The 13,250-nt window shown below is 42.3% G+C and overlaps 1 protein-coding gene across 1 annotated transcript in view; it reads right to left on the minus strand.

The window, feature by feature from the left end:
* The window catches only part of SCN11A (sodium voltage-gated channel alpha subunit 11), a 133,597-nt gene that overhangs the window by 20,081 nt on the left and 100,266 nt on the right, over positions 1-13,250 (minus strand). The window contains exons 19-22 of the mRNA XM_037148344.2: positions 8,894-9,004; positions 7,801-7,915; positions 5,708-5,862; positions 2,589-2,762 (exon numbers count right to left, since the gene is read on the minus strand). Coding sequence (XP_037004239.2) covers positions 2,589-2,762; positions 5,708-5,862; positions 7,801-7,915; positions 8,894-9,004 — 555 coding nt within the window. The remainder of the gene's footprint in view (positions 1-2,588; positions 2,763-5,707; positions 5,863-7,800; positions 7,916-8,893; positions 9,005-13,250) is intronic.

Below are 13,250 nucleotides of genomic sequence, written 5' to 3' on the forward strand. Positions count from 1 at the left end.
TAGTTGAATACAGACACACACATACATACATACATACACTTTCACCTGGAACCTAGAGGGACACCTTTTCACCTGGAACCTCTGCTCTACCTACTTGTGTGTGTGTGTGTATTCTCATTTTTCTACTCCAAAAAGTATAAAGATCATTTTATATTATCCTGATTCATGAGCAACATAAAAGGATTATTCACTCACATTCTCTCATTTAATTTGCAGAACAGTGTTCTGAATTAAGCAGCACTGTATGTCACCTACCACACTACAGACAAGGAAACCTGAGGCTCAGAGGATCAGCAACTTGTTTCAGGTGGAAATGGGCATCACGCTTTGGTCTGCACGATGTTGCTGAAGCTAATGATAGCAATGGTGGACCACACTTACTGAGTGCTTTCTCTGGGATTTATAAAAATATATAATTATAATATAATTTCTTTTCTTATTCTACTCATTTTTTGTTCCATCCGCTTGTTATCAAGGTTATACGTGTATCTTTAAATAAGTTTCCAAGCCTCCCCTCTTTTTCTATCTTTTGTAACAATTTGAGTGAGGTTGGGGTTAACTGCTAATCTTGGTTCAGGCTGCTCTAACAGAATACCTTACTTAGATTGGGGGGCTTATAAATAACAGACATGGGTTTCTCACAGTCTGGAAGCTGGAAAACCCAAGATCGGAGCACCAGCAGGGTCAGTGTCTGATTGAGGGCCAACTGCCTGGTCCCTAGGCAGGTGTCCTCTTGCCGTGTCTTCACGCAGTAGAAGGGTGAGGAGGGGCTGCAAGGTCTCTTTTATAAAATCCTTAACCCCAGTCATGAGGGCTCTGCCCTCATGTCCCACTCAGCTCCAAAGGCCAACACAATGGGGATCAGATGTCCACATGCGAACCGTGAAGGGAGGAATACAGACACGAACATTCTGTCTATAGCATTCCTCTGCTCCTTGGAAGTTTGCCAGGACTTGTCTGGAAAACCGTCTGAGCCTGATGCTCTTTTTTTTTTTGACAGTGTGGTATAGGATTACTGTTTCAACATTTTAAATGATTATTGTTAGACTGGTTTTCCATTTTGTATCTGGTCAAATTGGGGCGATGTAGAGCCCACACTCATTTTTACCACGTGAAAACTGATGTCAAAACCTTCAGCACTTTGCTTAAGGTTATACGGACAGAGCAGCCAAGGAAGCTTTAGGGCCCATCTTCTAAGTTTAGACCAGTACAGCCCAGGTCCCTAGAATGGAAATACGGATAACCTGCCCACCGTCTTGTGGATCCTTCACTACAATCTGATGAAACAATGGGTACAGAGTGATGTGTACTCTGGACACTGGCAGAGAGCTACATGACAGACACGTGGACGTTCCCATTGAAGGTCCTATGACACTGGTGGCTGAACTACGTGACCTACTTGTGTCCACCAACAAAATTATGGTTCTCCGGTGGGGTGTGCTAACTCTATGGCTTGTGCTTATGCAGTTGTCATGTCTACTCCTTTGATAATTCTTAAAATCCTCACCCAAGGATATGTTTATTGAATTTAGAGAGAGGGGAATGGAGAGAAAGAGAGAAACATCAATCAGTTGCCTCTTGGATACGCCCCAACCAGGGATTGAACCCACAATCCAGGCATGTGTCCTGACCAGGGATCGAACCTATGACCTTTTGCTTTGCAGAATGATGCCCAAACAACTGAGCCACACTGTCAGGTCTGTGGCTCTACTTCTTTTAATAGCATGCACAAAAGTCTAACTAATTCAATCTTGGTCAAAGGGATACAGATATTAAAATCACCAAAGGCTTTGGAGTGAGACTTACTAGGTTTGAGTCTCACCTCTACCACTTCTACCCAGGTAATCTCGAACATATTTCTTAGCCTCTCTGTAACTCAATTTCTTCCTATGTATATGGGAAAAACAACAGTATCCCTATCACACTGAGTGGCAGTGGTAACTAAAAGAGAGACTCCAGATGAAGCATACGGCAGAGTACTGGGCACAGAGAAAGCACTAAAAAAAATGTAATCTACTCTCACTATTATTGGCCTTAGCATCATGTAGCCCAAAGAGTGAATTCCAGTTTCACCTGAAACAAGTTGCTGGCTGAGTGAGCCTCAGGGCTCCTTGTCTGTAATGTGATAAATGATGTATTACTCTGCTTAATGCAGAACACTGTTGTGCAGATTTAGTGAAAGAACATAAGTGAATAATCCTCTTATGTTGCTTGGCATTCAAGGTAGAGGTCAGCCCCATCTGTTGGATGCTACCCTGCTTTGAAAAGTCCTGAAAAGAAATAAAAAGTTGAAAGGAAAGGGAAATTTGAGGCTACTCAAAGTTAGTCTGGATCCACATGAGCAGTGATTATGGAGAGAAGTGGACAAGTGCCATCATGGGAAGGGTTGAGGTGACATGCATCTAAAATGCAGGGTATGAGGAGTGGATCCCAGGAAAGTCAGGGCTGCTGATAGATAAGCGACCATGATTTCCACGTACTGTGAAAAAACTATTTTGGAGAGGCACACAGAAAAAACAGCCCCCATTGGACACCTCCCCTCCCCCAGCCCGAACCCCTACCTGTGTGGGCACAGGTGGTTAACTTACAATAACAATGAGGAAATCAAGGCAGCACCAGGCACTGGTGAAATACTTCCCAAAGCCGAAGGCCACCCATTTCAGACCCATCTCCAGGATGAAAATGTATGTGAAAATATTGTCAGTACAATTAAGTAACGTTTCAATTTTGGGTAGTTTAGGAAGGTTAATATCTTCAAATATCTGAAACGATAAGACACAGCCATAGGGCAGGCTGAATATTTGCACAGGTTTCCTTGCTGACTTTACTTTTTCTTTTCCATCCTCATCCGAATAAATTAGTATCTCTCTCGATAATAAAATTTTGCTCAACAGGTGCTCAGGCTGAATCTTCCAGTGGAATCAGTTCCTTCAGTAAAACTGGAAGAAGAAAAACCCTGCTTCTAGGCTCCTGTTGCCACTGTGCTGCCCAGGCCCTCGTCGCCGGCCCCTGGAGGGTAAGAACACCTCCCTAACCGGCCACCCCACCACGTCCTGGTGTTCCTGGTGTTCTTTCAGCTCTTGCCAACAATATCCTGCCAACTTTTCTAGAACCACCCAGTGGCACACACACCATCTTTTATTCCCCTAGTTACCTTAGTGACTCTATTCAGTGGCTCTCTGTTGATTTTAACATCACATCTAAACACCTTAGCCCACATTCTGGATGCTGCCCACCCTGAGGCCCATCATGTCCCACCACAAATAGCCTTACCTCTTTGCCCCAGTGTTCCTTACACATGTGACCATTTTGTGCCCGCACCATGACATGCAGAAGTTTGAGAAGCCACAGGCTAGAACTCCCAGTGTAAACTGCCTTGAACGGTAAATATTCATTAAGCGTGACTGTGAAAATGAGATATCCTAGCTTTTAGAGAGACCCTTTTTCATGCTACATACAAACTTTTCCTTCACCCAAAGTCTATGTATGATTCTTCAGGGTCTACAAACCAGGATGTACACTGTCCTTCTGGCCTTAACAGCATTACTGAGGATGGGAGAAAGAAAAGAAGGGGCCCTGACAGCAAACCTGCCAAGAAACGGGAGGCAAGAGAGAGATCAGCCCTGCTGCTGGGGACTGGGGTAATCTCACTGCTCCGTGGGCCTAGGGAAGAACGATGCAAAAGAGTAAGTCTCACTTCCAGCTCCCAAGTGGGCTTAGCTAGAAAAGGCCTTCTGTCTCTGCTTCTGCCTCTGCCCCACTGGCTCCTTGTCAGTCCTCAGATCTCAGGTTAACTGTCTTTTTTATAGGAAGCTCTCCTGAGACTGGGTTAGCTGCCACCTCACATGGGTTCATGTCCCCTACTGCTTCTCTGAGTGTATCACTATGGTCCTGGTCTATAATTGCCTGGACTCCATCTGTCCTTCCTACTAGACTCCGAGTCTCTAGAAGTAAGGGACTTGTCCATGTGTTTGGCTCTGGAAGAGAAACAAACCTGAATGGCACTGGAAACTCATTTTTTCTCTCATTTTGGAAACTTAGCAACAAGCTGGCTCAGCAGGTCTGAGTTAGCTCAATGGAAGAGCAAGCTGATATTAGCAACTGCTCTTTGGAGGCTCCCACATTACGATGAGGCCATCTACTAATCCAGGAAGCTCCTATTATTACATAGTTTCCCAGACCAGAGCTTCTCAAATTCTAACGAGCACCAAACATGAAGGTTCTGAGTTAGCAGAGTGGGCTCATGACTGCCTTTTCAACAAGCTTCCATGCGATAACTAAGGCTGCTGGTCCATACACCACAGGCAATGACAATCAAACGAGATATTTCTTTTCTCTATTTCTCTACAAATGTGCATGGTGAAACAGGGCCTGGGTCCCTCCTCTGGAACTCTCTGCATTGTGTGTTCACTCTCACTCTGCCCTGCCTACACTTGCCTCAGCTGAAAGCAGATGAGAACTAGGAGGACTGTGTGCCCTCTGCTCCTTCTCTAAGTTTTCTCAGATGGGGCCACAGGGTATGTGTCTATGGCCTTTGGACACCACCACTGCTTTCTCACTGACTAGCACAGACACCAAGTAGCATTTCTAGTGTAAATGAAAAGCCTGTACCACTCAAATAAGAGTAGACAGCCAGTAAAATTGCAATCACCAGAAGACAACAGGGAACCAAAGACCAAGGATTAGCAATAAAAATTAATCATGGACATTCTCTTGGATAGTTTTCGAAACAGTTGCTTTTTGGTTTGAGGAATAATTGACACCGTGGTAAGTATATAAATGAGGATGTCTGTCAGTCAGAGGCCCCGGTATGTGCTCATCTCCTTTTACCTAAAGATGGAATAGGTGTAAAGCACTAACCAGAAAGTCAGGGGTAAAGAAGAGAGATAGTTTCTAGTCCCCTTCTATTTGCTAGCAACTTACTGAGAAACGTTCTGACTCTAAATCAGAAAGGAGGAACCCAGGGCTCCATTCACCTGATATAACGAATAGTAAGAAAATTTAGTTTTATATTATGACCATTTTAAGGGGAGACACAAGATAGAATGGGGATGGGGGAGCGAGAGAGAGAGAGAGAGAGAGAATAAGAGCAAAGGGGCAGGTGAAGAGGAAGCAGGAAGGACCAAGAGCTGAGGGGAGAGAGCAGGAAGGAGTTTATGACTATGTGGCTATGGGGGCTGAAGGATTGTTATTTCCAAACCTCACTGGGGCATACTACTCCTCGATTTGGAAGGATCTGTCATAAAGCAGCATCTCTTAGTCTCTCCTCTTAAGGGATTAAGTGATGGAAAACACCAAGACAATTTATTATATCCTGATCTGGTCCCTGAAGCCTTTTTCTAACATTTTACCTTTTAGAAAGCAGCCTTAGGGTCTTCAGGAAAAGAGAGGGTAGGAGTACTGCTGCCTGAAGGAGGAAACAGGTAGGATACTGTGAAAATGTCTAGAAATCTTCCAAGACTAATAGACAGACCTGGGGTCAAAGGCCAGCTTCAGGAGTCATTTTAGGGTGCTAGTTTGGATCATGCTTCCCTCCAGGTAAAGCGCATTTGGCTCGGGGTTTCCCCCCAGGAAGCATGACTCCAGAAGTAAAGATCCCACTCCTGCCTATTCTCCCTATGTTCACAGCCTCATGAGGGGCAAAGTCACAATGCAGCTCCCCCAGCTGCCTTGTTTCCCAATGTCCCCACAAGACATGATAATTTACCAATGCTCCACTGCTCAGCAGAATCACGAAGATAATAAAGCTCTCAAACCAGCTGTGTTTCACAATCTGGTAGCAGGTTTTCCGTAGGTTCCACCAAAGGATCCCAGGGGACTTTCTCTTGTTCACAGCACAGCACGGGAAGCAGCAACTCAGGCCTATGAGGAATGAGCAGTAGCACTGTCATAGTGTCTGCAGTAAATTACATTAATAGCCCAACTCTTCACCCACCTGTGTACACATGCCCCTTGCCACGTGATTTTACAATTTCTCCCACTAAAGGGGTGGAGTCTTTTTCCAACCCTTTGGATCTGGGCTCAGCCATGTGACTTGATTTGGCCAATAGAGCAGAGTGAGCCAGTTTGGAACCCAAACCTCAAGAGCCCCTGCATGTTTCCACTTGCTCTCCTGCACCATCTCCCTAAGAAAAGTGTATTCAGACCTCTGGTTCCAGGAGGTGGATAGACATGTTATACAGAGCGGAGCTGCATAGTTAAACCCAGGCTAGATCAGCTGACTCCCAGTCCATACCACTCACATGAATAAAGCCAGCCAAGATCAGCAGAGACAACTGGTCTAACGAATTGAATCATATTTACTATTGTATGCTACTGAGATTCTGTGGTTAGTCATTAAGCAGGATTGTGTTTGGCAATAGTAAACAATGTCCCAGGGACTGTGGGGAATGAGGTAGGGATGGAGACAGACTTTGTCAACCACCCATGGAAGAATGTAACCAATTGTCAAGATACTTACAGATAGCTGAGCATTTGGTCCCAGCACACACAACCCTTCTGCATGAATTACATCTCCCTTTTCACCAACTCTCCTCCTAAATTCTGTGGATGCTTACTTCATGGTGATTACAACATTCCACTCCTTTTCTCATCATCTTCCTAAATTACTGTGAGGTCTCAGCCTGCCCCTTACCTCCTCTCATCTTTCAGAATATCAATAAATTAATTTTTCTAAAAGTCTGCTTTTCTTATCCTACTTGGCTCCTTCTCCTGGGACCCTCCCCCACTTTTGTCATCATCTCCACTGCTGACATCCTGTGCGCACCTCAAGTCTAAATGTAAGTCAAGAGGATAGTAATCTATTCCTAGCCTGACCTCTGACCCCATGGGCAGCTTCAGTGTTGTCAGACAACCTGGAATGAGTTTAAAACTCATTCTTCATGTTCTTTCTGAACCCAGTCTAGTCTCAAACTTATGGAGAATTTTTAAATTCAGTTATTCATTTGTTAAGCTACTTACTATATACTTAGCAACATTCGTTGAGCCCATAATCTGGGCCAGGTTCTATTCTCACACTAGAGATAAAATACTGATTAAGTTACTGCTTTTGTTTTTAGGAACCTCGTGGGGGAAACAGACACAAATAAATTCCCCTCAGTGAATACAGGAAATAATGAAGGCACATCAGAAGGAACCACTGTATCCCTCAAGGAATCAGGAAGTGCTGTATTTACTGATCGCTTATTATGTGCCAGACACTCTTCTAAGAGATTTGCATTCATTCATTTCATATTCACAACAACACTTTGCAGCAGGTACTATTATTACACCCATTTTATAAAGGAGGCATGGAGAGGCTAATGAAATTAAAGTCACAAGCTAGTAAGTGAAGAGGCCAGAACTTGAGCTCAGGAAGTCTGGCTCCAGAGACAAAGATCCTGCTTGCAGAGAAGAATCTTGAGGGATGCGTTGAAGGCCCGGCAGGGGTTCTAGTCAGCCCTAAACTTATAGTAAAGTTCTTCTGGTCAGTGATTCAAGTGTTAACATATCTTGACAACTGATGTACTAGGGACTATGTAAAGTGACAGGCATATTGGCTCAGTGGGCTTTCTAGGAAAGTTTACTGAACTTTCTACCCTGGTGTTTGGTCTTTGAAGTTGAGCCTACCCAAATCAAGAATATCCTGAAATCCCCTTTGTCTGGACCTGATAAATGACCCCAAAATCTATGAGTGACCTCTCTTCAGTTTGTCTCCAGTAGAAGTAGAAAGAATGTATATATCAAAACCACTAAGCTTCAAAAATAACAGAATCCCATCCAAATACTCTTTGAAGTAGACACAGGAATACAGCCACTTACCTTTGGGAAAACATCTGTCTGGTTCCTTGTGGGGAATGCTTTCAGGTACCCACCTGAAGGGATCTTGCAGGTCAATGGTGCTGCATTCTGAGAGCACACTGACAGAGTCGGACTTCTGCACACCAGAACAAAGGAAAGGGGGAGCCATTTATCAACACCCTCTCTCACTGCATTAGTACCTAATACCTCAAAAAAAGCATGACTTTTTAGGTATGAAACAAACTAGGTGAAGGCTTCAAGGTATAAGGGGCATCAAGAAAGTATCCCTCTTGCCCTGGCTGATGTAGCTCAGTGGATTGAGCATGGGCCTGTGAACCAGAGTATCGCAGTTCAATTCCCAGTCAGGGCACATGCCTGGGTTGCAGGCCAGTTCCCAGCAGGGGACGCATGAGAGGCAATCATACATTGATATTTCTCTCCCACTCTTTCTCCTTCCCTTCCCCTCTCTCGAAAAATAAATAAATAAAGTATTGTTTTAAAAAAAGTATCCTTCTCATTGGGTCCTTCCAAATGCTCTGCCAAGCCCTGACTTCAGGAGAGAACTCTCCAATTGCTCTTCCCTGGTGGAGAAAAGGGAAAGAGTATAAAGACATAGTATCTCAACCTTTTCCTCCCTTCAAATCATACCCCTCATCAGCTCCCTAACCCCAAATAGAGAAACCAGGTGATTAGAAGAAGGTTTTTTACTGAGACTATAGTATTCAATATTCAACTATTTCAACTTCTGGAAAAATAAGCCAACACCAGTGGTTCTCAATGATTTTTCCCTCCTGGAGATATTTTGGCAATGTCTAAAGACATTGTTGAATTTCACAAATTGGGAGATGCTACTGGAATCTAGTGCGTAGAGGCCAATGATGCTGCTAAACATCCTAAAATATGCATAACAACCCATCACAACAAAGAATTATCCTGCCCCAAATGTTACTGTGGAGAGGTTGGGAAACTTTGGTATAGACCTTTACTTACTTAAGGTGTAACTCCAGGGGTTTTCTCTGTACTAATCTGGATATTTTTCATAGTGCCTGTCTTGGAAAAGGTATATGGATGATCAAGCCACATGTTCCTTCTGGAAACACCCTAGGAAAATTACCTTTCGGGGATTCTGTGCTGACAAATAAGCAGTATCTTCAGAAAACACCTCGATTTCCACACTTGGAACTCCTGGGCAGGTGGACTTGGCCTCCCGACGGAGCTCATAGACCTGACACAGAGAAGCCTAGAGTAGAATTAATATTTCTCCTGGAAATCTCACTTGAGAGCAAACAAGTCTGAATTCTCTTTGGTTTTGTGTGTCATAAATTTTTTTACAGTAATATTCTTTTTCTTCCTAGTTTTTGAAACTGCTCTTAGAAAAACTCAACATAAAACAAATCTGGAGAAACTACTATGGAAAACAGGTACCAAAATTTACTCAGAAGTCATATAAGTAAAATAATATGGTTCTGGTACAAAATTCACCCCCAAAAATCAGAAGTAAAATATATTGTGTCCTTTCAATTCAGTAGCTAAAAATAAATTGTTTAATAAAAGGTACTGGTATAATTAGCTACCCATGAAAAATTAATAAAATACCAAAATATAGTAAAAATAAAATTCATAATTTGATGTAAAAATAGATTGCATAGAAATGTCAGAAGAAAAATTTGGAAAATAATTGTTTATCCTTTGGTGTACAAAAGGTTGGATTAACAAAACAGAAAAATAAGAGGCATAAAAGAAAATAGAAAAATGTATCACTGTGTGAAAATAAATTTAAATATAAAAAAATAAAAATAAATTTTGCCTGATGATTTGCAGGAATATCCAAAAAAGGATGTGTGAAGTCATACCTTAGGTGAGGGTTTTATCCCAAAATCTATGTGAGGGTCTGTGTGGCCCTGACAGTATAAAACTATAATGTAAGGACACTTCTCCCTTTTTAACACATACAATAACACACAAAGACCCATACATAAACATACACATAATAACAGGTAAATATGTCTATGGACCAGACACAGAACAGAAATATAAAGTAGTGACAATTTAAAGTATATAGTAGGTAATGGTGGCTAAAGGTGCCCCATGTGAAGAAGGGAACCATAGCTATGTCTGAGGCTTGAAACTGTGGGTTGGGTTGAGGTTCTTGCCCTTAAGAGAGAAAGCCAACATAAGCTGTGGCTGATACATGGAATTATGATTATACAAAGCTGTATACCTAGGGAGGTAGAGGAAAAACAGCCTCAAAAGTAAAACCCAAGCAAAGGTACCCACTGGTTCAGTGACTGGACCTGCAATATGCTTAGTATCACTATTTGACTGACAATAATCTCAAGTTGGCGATATAAGATTTGATTCTGAATGGATGACTTAGAAGCATCCCTTGAAAGCATCACAGAACTTAGATTGCAAAGAAAGTGACAGATCTTCCCACCAAAGATGAATTTTCAAACTAATACTCCAAAATATATGATGACACAAACATAAAATAAATAGCTGTGCCCCTCCCTGCAAATTAACTACTGGGAGGTGAATTTACTCAAGAAAAAAATGAAAGTTATATAATAATCTGAAAGTATCTGTAAAACTTAAAAGTTTAGGATTTAATAAAAAATACAAAGAGTTACTTCTTGGATGTCAGTGTAAGGAGCTCTGTAGGCATGCTCCTCAAGAAAATGAACATAAATGGTGAAAAATATTTTTCATTTTTTATTTTAATTGTTGTTCAAGTATAGTTTTCTACCTTTTCCCGCCATGCCAGCCCACCCTCCAGCCCTCCCCACCTCTCTCCCGTTTCCTCCACCCCCCCTTGTTATTGTCCATGTGTCCTTTATACTTATTCCTGCAAACCCTTCCCCTTTTCCCCTGAAATTCCCTCCCCTCTCCCCCCCCTCTGGACACTGTCAGCCTGTTCTCTATTTCAGTGTTTTCAGTCATGTTTTGCTTGTTTGTTTGTTTTGTTGATTAGGTTCCTGTTAAAGGTGAGATCATATGGTATTTAAAAAATATTTTTTTTAATTATTTAAGATCTATGGAAACTGTCCTAAGGGCAACAGAAAATGAACAAACATTTATTTAAGAAAAGCTATAAAATCCAGTAGTAAAAACAGGAACCCATGGCACTGGAGCCACGTCCTGTGCTCTCCCTCCCAGGCCCCTTGCCTGCTCAGTTTGATGGCAGCTCCACCTAGACAGACGTGACAAGGAAGACAGGGCTCCTTCTACTCTCAGTTCCAAATCAAGGGATATGTATCTCACCAGGAGGTACAGGTCACCAGCTGTTCTTATCCCCTCTAACACTGAGCTGAAAAGGCTAAATCCCTGGTGAATGGAGTCAAGATGTTGGGCTCCTTTTTTTCACTCTAACCCCTACTCATCAGACAGAGGCTCTAATTCCAGGTTCAACAGCCTGAGAATACTAAGGCCCTGGTCACCCTCACTCCAGCTGGCTTGGAGGGGAAAGTTTCCAGCAGAAAGGGAAGCTGAGAAGATGGGAGGCTACTGCCCCTGTGAGTACCTGGAGTAGTGGCTAAAAGAGTGTGCCCAGGGTGGAAGGTAATCCATAAAAAACAAGAGCTCTGCAGCTCTCCATAAAAGAACTGATTTTATTTTAAATACAATGCAAGGAAGTTCAAACCTAAGGATACTCCTGAAAACAATGGAGATTTTGATGGCAAGCAAATAAAAAGTATGTTGCCCTCATTACAGACAACATACTAAACTATAGGTCAGCATGAGATATATAAAAAACAAAAAGTAAAATATTAGAAGTAAATAAACTAGATTAATAATTATAATGATAAATGTGAATAAGTTAAATAATCTAACCAAAAGGCAGAAACTGCCAGACTGGATAAAAAACCAAGATTCAATTACATACTGTCTACAGAAGACACATTTTAAATACACATAGTTTGAAAGTAAATAGATGAAAAATATATTGTGTAAGCAGAAACCATAAGAAAGCTAAAGTGAGACTTTCGGCCAAGATGGAGGCATAGGTGGAGATACTGTGCCTCCTTGCACAACCAGAATTAAGGACAATGAAGATTTAGAAACAAAAACACAACCAGAACAGACCAAAAATTGAACTGTACGGAAATCTGACAACCATTCAACCAGACTGGTAAGAAGGATGGAGAGGGGTGTGGCAAGAAAAGGTGGTGGCTGCCAGACCTGGGAGCACAGGCTGCATGGGGCTGATCATGGTCACACAATCACAGGAAGATAAACTAGGTAAAAACAGCAGCAAGACAGCACATGCAACCCAGGGCTCCAGCACAAAGAAATAAAGCCTAAAAGCACCCATTGAAAAGGTGCCAGGAGAGACTCCCAGCCTCACAGGAGAATTTGTTGGAGAAACCCACAGAGTCCTAGAACATACACAAGCCTACCCACCTGGGAACCAGCATCAGAAGGGCCCAATTTGCTTGTGGGAAGCAGCAGAGAGGACTGAAATCAGAGAGCGAGCAGAACAAGGGCCATTGTTCCCTCTCTGACCCCAACCCCACATACAGCATCACAACCTAGCAACTGGGTTGCCCCACCCTGGTGAACACCTAAGGCTTTTCCCCTCATACATAACAGGCACAACCTGACCAAAGAATTATGGCTCAAACAGAAGAACAAATCAAAGCCCCAGAGCCAATACTTTTATGCAACCAAGAGATAGCCAACCTATCTGATGCACAGTTCAAAACACTGGTGATCAGGATGCTCACAGAACTGGTTGATTTTGGTCACAAATTAGATTAAATAAATGAAGGCTACACTAAGTGAAATGAAGCAAAATGCACATGGAACCAATAGTGGGTCTCAAATCAAGGGAGTAGACCAGAAGGAAGGGAAAAAAATGACCAAACAGAAAAGAGTGAAGAAACAAGAATTCAAAAAAATGAGGAGAGGCTTAGGAACCTCCAGGACATCTTTAAACATTCCAATATCCAAATTATAGGGGTACCAGAAGGGGAAAAGGAACAGTCATGAGTGGAAACCTTATTTGAACAAATAATAAAAGAGAACTTCCCCATTCTGGCAAAGGAAATAGACTTCTAGGAAATCCAGGAAGCTCAGAGAGTCCCAAAGAAGTTGGACCCAAGAAGGAACACACCAAGGCACATCATAATTACATTACCCAAGATTAAAATGAAGGAGAGAATTCTAGAAGCAGCAAGAGATAAGGGGACTGTCACCTACAAAAGAGTTCTCATCAGACTGTCAGCTGATTTCTCAAAAGAGACCTTACAGGCAAGAAGGGGCTGGAAAGAGGTATTCCAAGTCATGAAAACCAAAGACCTACAACCAAGATTGCTCTATCCAGCAAAACTTTCATTTAGAATGGAAGGACAGATAAAGTGCTTCTCAGATAAGACCAAATTCAAGGCATTCATCATCACCAAGCCCTTATTATGTGAAATGTTAAAGGGACTTACCTAAGAAAAAGAAGATAAAAAAAGATGAACAGTGAA

This window comes from Artibeus jamaicensis, unplaced genomic scaffold (genome assembly GCF_021234435.1).
Source record: "Artibeus jamaicensis isolate MK-2021 breed Jamaican fruit bat unplaced genomic scaffold, CSHL_Jam_final contig_519, whole genome shotgun sequence".
Classification (NCBI taxonomy): domain Eukaryota; kingdom Metazoa; phylum Chordata; class Mammalia; order Chiroptera; family Phyllostomidae; genus Artibeus; species Artibeus jamaicensis.